General features: G+C 41.9%; 1 protein-coding gene across 1 annotated transcript in view; it reads right to left on the reverse strand.

The window, feature by feature from the left end:
* Window positions 1-5,993, reverse strand: part of UPF1 (UPF1 regulator of nonsense transcripts homolog (yeast)) — a 23,124-nt gene extending 17,131 nt beyond the window's left edge. The window contains exons 1-4 of the mRNA XM_014938102.1: window positions 5,916-5,993; window positions 3,706-3,848; window positions 3,188-3,277; window positions 2,586-2,641 (exon numbers count right to left, since the gene is read on the reverse strand). Coding sequence (XP_014793588.1) covers window positions 2,586-2,641; window positions 3,188-3,277; window positions 3,706-3,848; window positions 5,916-5,993 — 367 coding nt within the window. The remainder of the gene's footprint in view (window positions 1-2,585; window positions 2,642-3,187; window positions 3,278-3,705; window positions 3,849-5,915) is intronic.
* Window positions 5,994-13,344: the final 7,351 nt, after the last annotated feature.

Genomic DNA, 13,344 nt, shown 5'->3' on the forward strand with positions numbered 1-13,344 from the left:
TTTTTTTTTTTAGCAGACCCCCCACAAATTAGAATGATCTCAAAATTACTTTTGTAGAAATTCACAGATTTCTCAGACTTCAGCCTTTAATTAAGCCTTCCCAAAGGCTCACTAAGTAAAGGATACTATCAGGAACTTTGATAACGTGACCAATTCCTTTCCATAGAGGGGCCAGGTCTCCTTTGTACCTCAAGCAGATCTCATCTCCTTGCATAAGACGCATATCTACAAAGGGAGGGAAAAAATGCTCTCAGAATATTCACCAATGAACATCTCCCAACACAAAAAACTCATGGTACTCTCATATATCCCAGGATCATCACAGCTCTTAACACACTGATGTTATTCACCAGGCATTAAAGAAAAAAACCAAAGCCAGAGAAAACATACAATCAAGCTGTCCCTACCTGAATCGGTCTTTGGCAAAGTGAAATAAGCAATTCTTTTCTTGTTCAAGCCCAGGTCCCATCTGACTGTGATGTTGTCTTGGGTCTAATGGTAAAGAAGAGACATCTATTAGGTTCTTAAAGAGCTGTTTGCCAACTACCACAGTCCCCACTGTCCTATACTTCAAAATCAGAGAAATACAAAGCCTACTGGCCTAGTGTCACAGTATAGACAAATATCTGTATTTATTCTTATGGACTGAGTCCACACCATCTGCAGAACATAATTCTGTTCTACAAGAGTTACTTAGCTCATGAGAAACAAAGTCCTAATCACCACCTGTGCTATTCTCTCCCCCCACCTTTAGAACATTCACTAAGTGCTGATGTGACCTCATATAACTCAATATGACTGGAAACTCCAACTGACAAAGGAAACTGCAAGTTATGAGGATAACATAGAAAAAGGTGGCCAAGTTGCACAGTTCCATAATAGAATCTGGTTCTTGGAAAGATAAACTTTGAATGCACAGAAGAGGGAAGTGTTTCAAGTTCTTTTTTTACAACCTCAGTTCAGGTATTTTTGTTTTCTCTCCCTGTTATCACACATCACCACTAGTACTGCAATTACTGTGATGTAACACTACTGTAATGAAGACATTTATTTCACTTGAGCCTTCTTTCTGTGCTGTTAACAGTGACCGTGTGTTTGATACCAGAGAACTGGTCAGAAGGCCCCTCAAACAGGCACATTTTCAAGCATGTTACCTGAGACTCCTTGAGTTTCTTGTCATAGTCAGCCTCAAGCTTGACCAGAGGGCCAAATATGTTCTGGTATTGATAAGCATCTTCATATCTGAGCAGGACATGCTGCGGTTCTTCATCAACACCAGGCTTTTCTAAATCCTCAAGGGTTGCAGATGGATTTTCCTAGAATTTAAAGCACAAACATTTTGTTCTGAAATTCTAAGCATAAACAACTGACAATCTCTCACCATGCAAGAGGATTGATGTGTTTTAATACTACAGAAAGTTATCTCAAGGTATAACCAGTTAAACCTACACCAAGACATTATGTCTTGCTCACTCGCATCCAGTCCGGTTTGTTATACATTAAAGGATATACAGAAAAACATCTCAAAAAGCAGTAACTGAATACTAGGCATGGACTAACAGTTTGGGAAGAAAAGTTGTTGGTTTTCTTCCAGATTGCTGGACAGTGCAGCTCAAACAGAGCTAGAGAACCCAAGGATGAAACCTTCCTACTTTGATAGATGATCTTCTGAATCCTTCAATCAATTCCCAGTTGCATTATTTGTCAAACCTGCTGCATTTAAACCTCATGAGATTAAAGTATATTCCCTGACTTAGAGTTGCTAAGACAATTTTGTCCTTCTCCTTCACAAAACCACAAAATTAGCACTTGCTAAAATATCCAATATTTGAAAAGCAGCACATACCTTCCAAAGTTCTTCCAGTTTGTTGATCTGTTGAGCTGTAATCTGACGTGCTCTCAACTGTTCCTGCTCAGATGGAATGTTTTGTCCTTCTTCATGAAACAACAAATTAGCACTTGCTAAAATATCCAGTATTTCAAAAGCAGCACATACCTTCCAAAGTTCTTCCAGTTTGTTGATCTGTTGAGCTGTAATCTGACGTGCTCTCAACTGTTCCTGCTCAGATGGAATCTTTACCAGCCACGAAAGGAAACAGCGATCTTGGATAAGAGGCTGCCACTGTGAACTGTCCCAATTAATATCCTTTAAACTGCTCTGACTGGCACATGGCTGCCTGCACAACCAAAATATTGAAAAAAATTATTAAATTACACAAGTGTAAGCAAAGGTAAGTGTAAGAAAAACGGTGGAAAATTAAGAGTATAATGTAAGGAAAGACTGGCAAGCGTAAGTGGTAAGCGTAAGAAAAACGGTGGAAAATTAAGAGTATAAAGTGTATTTTTGGTACAAAATGAAAGCAATAGAGTCAATATAATCACACCAATAAAGGCATTCTCTCAGTGTTGCCCTTTAGAAATAAGGCTATGCAATAGAGTCGATATAATCACACCAATAAAGGCATTCTCTCACCTGCACAGCAGAACCACCACGGAGTCTGCCTTAGCTGGAATAAAGCCAAGGAGAAACACATTACGACATCCACAGTTATAACATTCCAAGACAGTCTCTCCTAGAGGTCCATCTTTATGGAGAGTCACCTCTTTGCACTTCGCTCTCACAAGATGATTAACAATGTGGCTGAAAACAGAAAGGACATATGTTTATACAAAGTTAATAGGAAAATCAGATTTAGTCCTAATATATCACCTCAGTTATTAAAAACACAAAGTCTATTTACACTGTGGTGAACATTGGTAAGATCTTGCTCTTTTCATCCAAGCAAAGATACTGTTAACACAGTTTAAATGTTTTTTTCAGTGCATGAATGCTTCAAGGTAGATAAACGTGAAAGAATAGGAAGCGTCTAAAAAGTTCTTTTTATGTTACTGATAATTGAAAGAAGCTTCCCAAAACCCCCCAGTTCAAGAGCAAGTTCGACTGTGCTTTGCAAGAACACAGGATTGGGGAAGCAGCAGCAAGTTCACTTTACAGAAGTGATTCAAGTTTTGCTGAGATCAAAGTCTAAGCTGGTAACAGCGGAAAAGCTAAAGAAGAGGCTGGAGGTTCACATTTAAGTCACTAGACTTCAATTATCACCAAAATGTAAAGTCACAGCCACCACTTCAAAACAAACACACTCGAAAAAAAGATTGTCATTGTTATTTCCACCATTTGACCATTTACCTGCCAGAGGTATTTCCACGCCCGTTACAGAACCACTTTTTGCTGGTGTTACAGTAAACCACACAAGCAGGGTCATGGATGCCACAGTAACTGGAATTAAAAATGAAAAAACAAAAAGTGCTTGGATAATGGCTCATAGGAAAATTCAAATGCAAGATTTAAACTACCCAGTAGCGTGCAAAAATAAGGGGAAGTGAAAATTAGAGAACACGAGTGCTGGTGAAAGCATCAAACACGAGCTGAACTTCTGTGTGAGCCTCATGTATTTTACCACTCCCCACCATCACTGTCCCTCCCCAGCAGAGCCATCTGTTCTTCAAGGAAGCCCAAAGACCTCCTGGCAGCAGCAGCTCGCACAAGAGCTCACCAGAGGGCACCATCTTCCTACCACTACGTGGCCGTCTCCAAGGAAGTTGCTCTCAAATTCCAAAAATCCTCTAAACACATACACCTTTCACTCACCCAAAGTGTTCCTGCCCTCTGGAAATAATAAGCCTGAGGCAAAGACGAGGTCTTACCTGCAAGCGTGCACAGGAAGATCCTTTGTGTAATAGGTATCTTCTTCATCTTCTTCAAAATTCAGCTCTGCCAGAAGCTGGCTGGTTTTCGCCACGTTATCATCCACAGCTCCATTCTGCAGAATGCCGTCAGGGCCGTTCACCTGAGACAGGAGCACAGTGCTTGGGTTACACCATCCAAACAGCCTCAAAAACACGGCGCCAAGGACAGCAATCCCTACTCCCCCCCAAGCAAAAACTTGCCTTTCATTTAGAAAAACCTCAAAAGGAAAGAAAAATGCTGGTAAGAGCGGAAACACGTACCAGTTATATAATTAATATCGCTTCATTAGCTCCTATTTTACAGGATTATTTCAACTCCAACTGATAAGTAGAGAAAAGATAATAGGAGATTGCTTTTCTGCAGCTGACACTTCCATCCAGTCTTATACAACACAAAAAGTTCCATTTAAACAATTCCAGCAGTATCAAGTGTTGTTTTTTCATCTTTCAATTTACTCCAGGAATCCACCTGAAAACAGGACTTTCTCTCCCTGTTTTTATTTTTGCTGCTCTCTAGCCACCAAATCAATGTTTCCTCCCACCCCTCAAGATATCAGAAGCACAACATCATGGGACTCGGATAACAGAGAGCAGTTAATCAAGAAACCTGTTCTTATATACACCTAATAAAAACATATATTGAAATAGTGCAAGAAGTAACAGAAACTGGTTTCCAGCAGTGTCTAACTCTCCAGGCAGCACTGCTTGTTCAAGATGTACCGATCCTATTATATATTGAATCAAATGTTCCTGCAAAATACATCAGGAATGACAACCACTATTGTCTTCTTTATATTTGTTTTAGCTCTGATGTGATTTCCTTTAAAAAATGAGGCCTAAATTATCCACAAAACAGCAGAAGTCCATCAAAACCAGTAAGGCAGCTCAAGTGTGCTAACACAGCACACACACAGGTGTGCTCCCTTCCCTCTGAGGACACCCTGCCAGAACCACCAAGTTCTGCAACATTTGGTGCTGCGTCAGCAGCTTTTACACACCAAGTCTTACTGCTGTTAAAAATAACTCCTTTTTGGCAATACTGAGTACAATACAGGAAGGAGCATCAAGAGGTGTGAATGTCACAAATCCGATTTTGGCCTGGCCAGAGCAGCCGTTGCCCCTGAGGCCTCACAGGTGTCCTGGTTTCATGCCACGGCTGCATCTCTCCAGCCCAACAGCCACGGGGAGCTTCAGCAGCTTATTAATAAAATGCTGTTAGTTAAAAGCCCCCAAGATGGCTAGATTCCCACACCCCCCAAAAAACTGTTCACTCCATCACTTGATTCTCTGACTCCTTTAGCCAAGAGCTCTCTAAAACCTGGGAAGAGGTAAGTATGACATAACCCACGTTAACTTTGAGTGGAAAAAGGTGGGGAAGGGACCATCACAGTGACTGCATTAATTAGCACAATATTAACCAACCACCTGAGTGAGTGCTGGGAGGTACTTTCCCCATCACAGCAAAATCATCCCATGTATCAAAACCTCCCAATATCTCTAAAGGTATCGGGTTAGACAAGTTGAGATTTATTTCTTGTATCAAAACCTCCCAATATATCGGGTTAGACAAGTTGAGATTTATTTCTGAAAATTTCAGCTACCTAATAAATAAGAACATAAGAATTGCCTTCATCTATCCATACAGTATTTTAATAGCTTTTGCACTTAGCCATTTAATGCAATTTATCTGGTATCTGTAACTTAATTCTCTGACAAGGGATAAGAAAGCTGTCCACAGCGAGAAGAACGCTAAATCTTTATTAAAAGAAATTTTATAAAAATAGCTGCTGTAGCATTTTAAAGCTATACCCAATAAGCAAATCCAACAAGCTCATTCCTCTCAGTGTCTCATTTAGATTCCGTTCCAGCTTGTTTCAGTATTGCACATTAAAATTTAACAGCCAATTGCAAGAGTTAAATTTAAAAATAAAACCCTGAGCCACTTCACATTTGCCCTCAGCAGAGAGGAACCGGACTCAACGGCACAAGCTCCGTTTCATTATCTCCAAATGAAATGCGGTGCGTTTGCAAAACGCAGTCTAAATGGTACCACTTTTTATTGCTGTTACCTCCAAGTACTGGCTTTTAATAGAAAGATCAGCCAAGAGGAACCTCCAGGATAGAACATGCAAAAGGAGGAGAGGGGAAAAAGGAAAAAAAAAACCAACCCAAAGAAACCGCAGCAGCACGCAACAACCCATTAGTGTGATGAACCCAAATCCCATCAGCTCCCTGTGTAACGGCATCTCCACAGATGTTTCAAGATAAATATCCATTTTAAATAGATAGTGCCATTTTACAAAATACAAAGATAACTTCTTAACCCAACAGGTGGAATTCCAAAGCCTTAAGTTAATCTGAATTTCTCAGAAGCACGAATCCCGGGTGCATTTCTATCAGTCAATTCCAAAGAGAAAGAATACATTATTATACACAGCAGCTGACGAGTTTAATCCTTTTTTTTTTTTTGGGGGGGTGCTCTTAAAAAATTGGCTTGCTGAACAGTAATAAAATGGTAAAGTTGGTGGGTTATTTTTTTTTTTTTAAAAGACAGGAAAGCAAGCAAATACAAGCTCTCTGTAGCTGTGCAGCAGGTGACAGTGTTGTTGACCCGGGGAGCTCCTGTCCTGTCGGAGTTAGGCAGGAGTGATGTCACCTGTTACTGGGCCCAGCAGCGGGTGCGAGGCCTTGGCAGGCGCACAACGAGGAAGTGACTCAACTTATTGTTCTAAACCCTCCCGTGATGTTAGCCTATGTGCATATTATTAAAAATCTGGCACCGTCCACTGTTGTAGAAGGGAGGAGGGGGGGGCTTTCTCTATTTTAAAAGCCTTGAGTGAAACTTCTGGCACGGCAAGTCGAGCAGCTACAGCAATCTGAACACTCGGGAGCTACCGCCGAGGTACAGTCCCTCCCTCGCCTCGTTTGGGGCCTCTAAAACACTGGTCGAGAGGCAACGGTAAAGATTCAGGAAACAGAGTTATAGAAGAGCCAACCAGATGATGTAATTTACGTAGTGGCTTCCTCTGACCACGTGAACGTGCCCCCAAAAATCAGCGGTAACAGATTATTTCCATCTCCCATTTCTCCCACTCCCACCCACACCAGCAGCTGGTCCACAGGTGAGCACAGCCTCATCCACTCCATGCAATTCTGCTTTAAAACGGTACATTTCAAGCTGCAACAAGAAAAGATAACTGCAGTTAAGTAAGAATTTTGCTAGCCCCGGACTGTTGTTACAAGCCTGCAGTCCAATCAATTGTGGCAACGCCACCTCAACCCTGTAACCGCAGGGCACCCAGTCACACTGTCCCCATTTGGGTGATTTTCCCCTCATGTCTCTGTAGCTGTGCAGCAGGTGACAGTGTTGTTGACCCGGGGAGCTCCTGTCCTGTCGGAGTTAGGCAGGAGTGATGTCACCTGTTACTGGGCCCAGCAGCGGGTGCGAGGCCTTGGCAGGCGCACAACGAGGAAGTGACTCAACTTATTGTTCTAAACCCTCCCGTGATGTTAGCCTATGTGCATATTATTAAAAATCTGGCACCGTCCACTGTTGTAGAAGGGAGGAGGGGGGGGCTTTCTCTATTTTAAAAGCCTTGAGTGAAACTTCTGGCGCAGCAAGTTGAGCAGCTACAGCAATCCAACACTCGGGAGCTACCGCCGAGGTACAGTCCCTCCCTCGCCTCGTTTGGGGCCTCTAAAACACTGGTCGAGAGGCAACGGTAAAGATTCAGGAAACAGAGTTATAGAAGAGCCAACCAGATGATGTAATTTACGTAGTGGCTTCCTCTGACCACGTGAACGTGCCCCCAAAAATCAGCGGTAACAGATTATTTCCATCTCCCATTTCTCCCACTCCCACCCACACCAGCAGCTGGTCCACAGGTGAGCACAGCCTCATCCACTCCATGCAATTCTGCTTTAAAACGGTACATTTCAAGCTGCAACAAGAAAAGATAACTGCAGTTAAGTAAGAATTTTGCTAGCCCCGGACTGTTGTTACAAGCCTGCAGTCCAATCAATTGTGGCAACGCCACCTCAACCCTGTAACCGCAGGGCACCCAGTCACACTGTCCCCATTTGGGTGATTTTCCCCTCATGCTTTAGAAAAAAAATACACATTTTTTGGACTCGCATGGATATTTGTTGTTTGAAGATTCTTTAAAGCTATAGATTATTTATTTGTAATCTCTTATAGTGATTTGCCTTCCTTTTCAAAATAAGGGGATATTCCCAAGAACGTTCACCCCCACAACAGGCTGGAATAAGCTCTATTTCCAGATGGGAACCTGAGCAACGGGGAGTAAAGTCATCTTGCTAAGACAAAAAGTCTTTGTTACAACTGGAAATGAAATCCAGCCTCCATCGTCTAGACCAAAAAAAAAAAAAAATCTAAGGGAGATCCAGCCTCCTTCAACCACTCAAACAGCTTCACTAACACATTAACACCCTGTGCCTTGTCCATCACATCTCACTGTGTGACTGCTCCCAGCATCACAGTCCTTGTGAAAGACTGAAAAAATAAGACAAATCAGAATTTATCTTAAAATATTCTTAAAAACCCCTATTATGTTAGGTTTTAATCATATGGCAATACAGTTTTCTGAAGAGAAAACAGTAAACTTTGCTTCTTCTACTGACCTCTCGCTATCTTTTGTCAACTGGACACTAATCAATTGTAACAACATCCTCTTAAACAATTAGTTAAGTGGACATTGAGAAAGGAAGCTCTTCTAGAGTAGCTAAATCAATCACATTTTCTTAAGAAATGAGGTGCTGTCTTGCTTAACTAATCTTTTTAAACACCAGGACAGTAAAAACATGAAGCAGAGTAGAAGTATACACCTCCAATGTTTATCAACTCCAAATAAAAATTATTTATTCAAGCAGCTTTAATTATAATCAGTAACAACATTTAAGCAAAATGTTTATGATCAATTTTGTGATCTTTGAAGCTATTATTTAGTACATCTGCTGCCAAAAGACATAACAAGTTTCAATTATTTGTTGGAGGCAGCAAAATTTTCGCCAGAATCTTTAAAAAACACCCAGTTTCTGATCTTATCACTCATGGGACCGTTGAGAGGCACAAGTCTAAACAGATCCAGGGAACTGGGCTTTGCTGCGCTTCAGCTCAGGAGGAGGCTCTACTTACTACGCTTCTGAGAGCTCTTTTTGCAACAGATCCATTCTCTCTCCCCACCCTCCCAAAACCCTACATTTTCAGCATCAAAACGAGGATCAGGATGACCGCAAGAGTTTGCGGAAACATCATAAACACGTTTGGTTTAAAAGACATAAAATACTAAACCCTTCCTTCTTGCCAGGAGGGGTGGTTATAGACACGAGTACCTCTATGTGCTCTCCAGATATTTTTTTTTCTTTTTACTTCAAAGGCTTTTCAAACATGTTTAGACAAAAAAAAAAGACACTAATCCTCTCGTCTAGTGTTTTTAGCTTATGAGGCTTATTTTGGGGTGGTTTTTCTCCTTCTTCTGGCCATATTCTCTACTGCAACTACAATCACAATCCATTAAAGCTTTAAAAAGTAAGATTTTTCTAAACTGTCTTTTAAATCGATTTAGATCTAGTCTGACTGGACACAGACAGGAGTTTACTGTTATTAAATAATTCTGATAGGTCAATGCTCGAACTGGATAGTCTATCAAACCCAAATTCTGTAAGCAAACAGAAAATAAACAAACAACCCACAGGGTCAGGTCTCTAATTCTCTTGTAAACACGGGCACCTGGAGCCAATCCCCACTCAGCGGCTCCGCCCAGGTTGACAACTTTTCCAGCACAAAAGAGTTGTTCAATTTGCCCTGGAATAAACCCGATCCAGCTGGGGGGGGATAATGCCACCCCCAGTCCAACACTGCACACCTGTAGGTTCTCAGTGCCGGGACACCCTGGCCCATTTTCAGTTTCTCACTTGTGTTTCCACACCTCTGTCACTTACAGACCCCAACACATCACATTTTGTAAGGAAAATGGAAAAAAAAGAAATCAAGCCCACTCAAAACTATGTTTGTGTCAGGATTAAGAACTTATCTAAAGCATTTCAACTCCTCTTTAAACTCATCCTTTAAAATACAGATAATTTACAAACGCTTAATGGTTAATAATGTGACTACAGGAGTATTTAACTAGATGTAATAAAACTTCACAAAATATTCCATGATCCTTAAATGCAGAAAAGTTTCATTTTTTTAAAAACACAGAAGAGTTCTTCAGGGCTGTTTTTTTTTTACTACAGACACAGCCAAGATGTAGAACAGTGACAGGCAGTGTCTTCATTCGCAACACTTCCTCACCTGCAAGCATATAACCCTAATTCCCTCTTTTCTGTCCCTTTTGTGACTTGATAAGTAAATACTATTTAATTATCATTCATGTATCAACCATCAACAGGCCACACATTTTTTGGACTCGCATGGATATTTGTTGTTTGAAGATTCTTTAAAGCTATAGATTATTTATTTGTAATCTCTTATAGTGATTTGCCTTCCTTTTCAAAATAAGGGGATATTCCCCAGAACGTTCACCCCCCCAACAGGCTGGAATAAGCTCTATTTCCAAATGGGAACCTGAGCAACAGGGAGTAAAGTCATCTTGCTAAGACAAAAAGTCTTTGTTACAACTGGAAATGAAATCCAGCCTCCATCGTCTAGACCAAAAAAAAAAAAAATCTAATGGAGACCCAGCCTCCTTCAACCACTCAAACAGCTTCACTAACACATTAACACCCTGTGCCTTGTCCATCACATCTCACTGTGTGACTGCTCCCAGCATCACAGTCCTTGTGAAAGACTGAAAAAATAAGACAAATCAGAATTTATCTTAAAATATTCTTAAAAACCCCTATTATGTTAGGTTTTAATCATATGGCAATACAGTTTTCTGAAGAGAAAACAGTAAACTTTGCTTCTTCTACTGACCTCTCGCTATCTTTTGTCAACTGGACACTAATCAATTGTAACAACATCCTCTTAAACAATTAGTTAAGTGGACATTGAGAAAGGAAGCTCTTCTAGAGTAGCTAAATCAATCACATTTTCTTAAGAAATGAGGTGCTGTCTTGCTTAACTAATCTTTTTAAACACCAGGACAGTAAAAATATGAAGCAGAATAGAAGTATACACCTTCAATGTTTATCAACTCCAAATAAAAATTATTTATTCAAGCAGCTTTAATTATAATCAGTAACAACATTTAAGCAAAATGTTTATGATCAATTTTGTGATCTTGGAAGCTATTATTTAGTACATCTGCTGCCAAAAGACATAACAAGTTTCAATTATTTGTTGGAGGCAGCAAAATTTTCGCCAGAATCTTTAAAAAACACCCAGTTTCTGATCTTATCACTCATGGGACCGTTGAGAGGCACAAGTCTAAACAGATCCAGGGAGCTGGGCTTTGCTGTGCTTCAGCTCAGGAGGAGGCTCTACTTACTACGCTTCTGAGAGCTCTTTTTGCAACAGATCCATTCTCTCTCCCCACCCTCCCAAAACCCTACATTTTCAGCATCAAAACGAGGATCAGGATGACCGCAAGAGTTTGCGGAAACATCATAAACACGTTTGGTTTAAAAGACATAAAATACTAAACCCTTCCTTCTTGCCAGGAGGGGTGGTTATAGACACGAGTACCTCTATGTGCTCTCCAGATATTTTTTTTTCTTTTTACTTCAAAGGCTTTTCAAACATGTTTAGACAAAAAAAAAAGACACTAATCCTCTCGTCTAGTGTTTTTAGCTTATGAGGCTTATTTTGGGGTGGTTTTTCTCCTTCTTCTGGCCATATTCTCTACTGCAACTACAATCACAATCCATTAAAGCTTTAAAAAGTAAGATTTTTCTAAACTGTCTTTTAAATCGATTTAGATCTAGTCTGACTGGACACAGACAGGAGTTTACTGCTATTAAATAATTCTGATAGGTCAATGCTCGAACTGGATAGTCTATCAAACCCAAATTCTGTAAGCAAACAGAAAATAAACAAACAACCCACAGGGTCAGGTCTCTAATTCTCTTGTAAACACGGGCACCTGGAGCCAATCCCCACTCAGCGGCTCCGCCCAGGTTGACAACTTTTCCAGCACAAAAGAGTTGTTCAATTTGCCCTGGAATAAACCCGATCCAGCTGGGGGGGGATAATGCCACCCCCAGTCCAACACTGCACACCTGTAGGTTCTCAGTGCCGGGACACCCTGGCCCATTTTCAGTTTCTCACTTGTGTTTCCACACCTCTGTCACTTACAGACCCCAACACATCACATTTTGTAAGGAAAATGGAAAAAAAAGAAATCAAGCCCACTCAAAACTATGTTTGTGTCAGGATTAAGAACTTATCTAAAGCATTTCAACTCCTCTTTAAACTCATCCTTTAAAATACGGATAATTTACAAACGCTTAATGGTTAATAATGGGACTACAGGAGTATTTAACTAAATGTAATAAAGCTTCACAGAATATTCCATGATTCTTAAATGGAGAAAAGTTTCACTTTTTAAAAAACACGGGAGAGTTCTTTAGGGTTGTATTTTTTTTTTACTACAGACACAGCCAAGATGTAGAACAGTGACAGGCAGTGTCTTCATTCGCAACACTTCCTCACCTGCAAGCATATAACCCTAATTCCCTCTTTTCTGTCCCTTTTGTGACTTGATAAGCAAATACTATTTAATTATCATTCATATATCAACCATCAACAGGCTAGATATTAAAAAAAACAAACCCAAACCACTTCTTTTTAAGCTATGAGGAACCAGACCTTTGAACTTGAGGCTCAGGCCATTACAGACCGTCACTCCCACACAAACCCAAAACAAACCAGCCTAGCAACGGTGAAGAGAAAAGTGAGCAAAAAAAAATTAAAACATTAAACGCATATTTTGCTTTTTATTCAAGAAAGAAAGCAATTAAAGCAAGTAATGAATTTTCACAGTACTTCACTTTCGATAGCCAAGTGCTAACTACAGACGTATTTATTTTTTAAGGAGGAAAGGAAACTGAAATCGCATCCAGCTGCATTTCCGATTTCTGACTTCAACATCGCACCCGAAAAAAGGGACGCAACTGTCACGGACAGAGCCGCGCGCTCCGCCGGCTTCACCACCCGACAACCGGCCGCCGCTTTTATCCCCTTCCCAGGGCAGAAGTCGAGCCTTCGGTTGCCAGGCCCGGCCCGCGCTACGCCGGCAGCGGTGCAGGCCGCGAGCGCGCGCGCGCTCCAACCGGCCACCAACGGGGCCTTTCCGCCGGCGGTCCCCACGCGGCCGGGGCGGGAGGTGGAGGCCAACGGCGGAGGAAAGGCGGCCGAGGCGGGGCGGGGGCCGGCGGAAGAGCGAGCCCCGAGGCGCTGCGAGCGGAACCAACCGACCGTCCGGGCGCTGCTGCCGCCGCCGCCGCCGCGCGCCAGGCCAGGAGCGGTGACGCGGAGCGCAGGGAGGACGCCGCCGACGCCAGCACGCCCCGTGCGCGTGGGAGGGGTGACGTAGCACGCACACACCTGGGGAGGGCAAGGCGAAGGGGCGGAGCTCGCGGCGGAAGGCGCGAAGGGGAGCGCGCCGCGCGAGACACCTAGCGGGGGGGGGG

Source organism: Calidris pugnax, unplaced genomic scaffold, assembly GCF_001431845.1.
Source record: "Calidris pugnax isolate Ruff unplaced genomic scaffold, ASM143184v1 scaffold46, whole genome shotgun sequence".
NCBI lineage: Eukaryota > Metazoa > Chordata > Aves > Charadriiformes > Scolopacidae > Calidris > Calidris pugnax.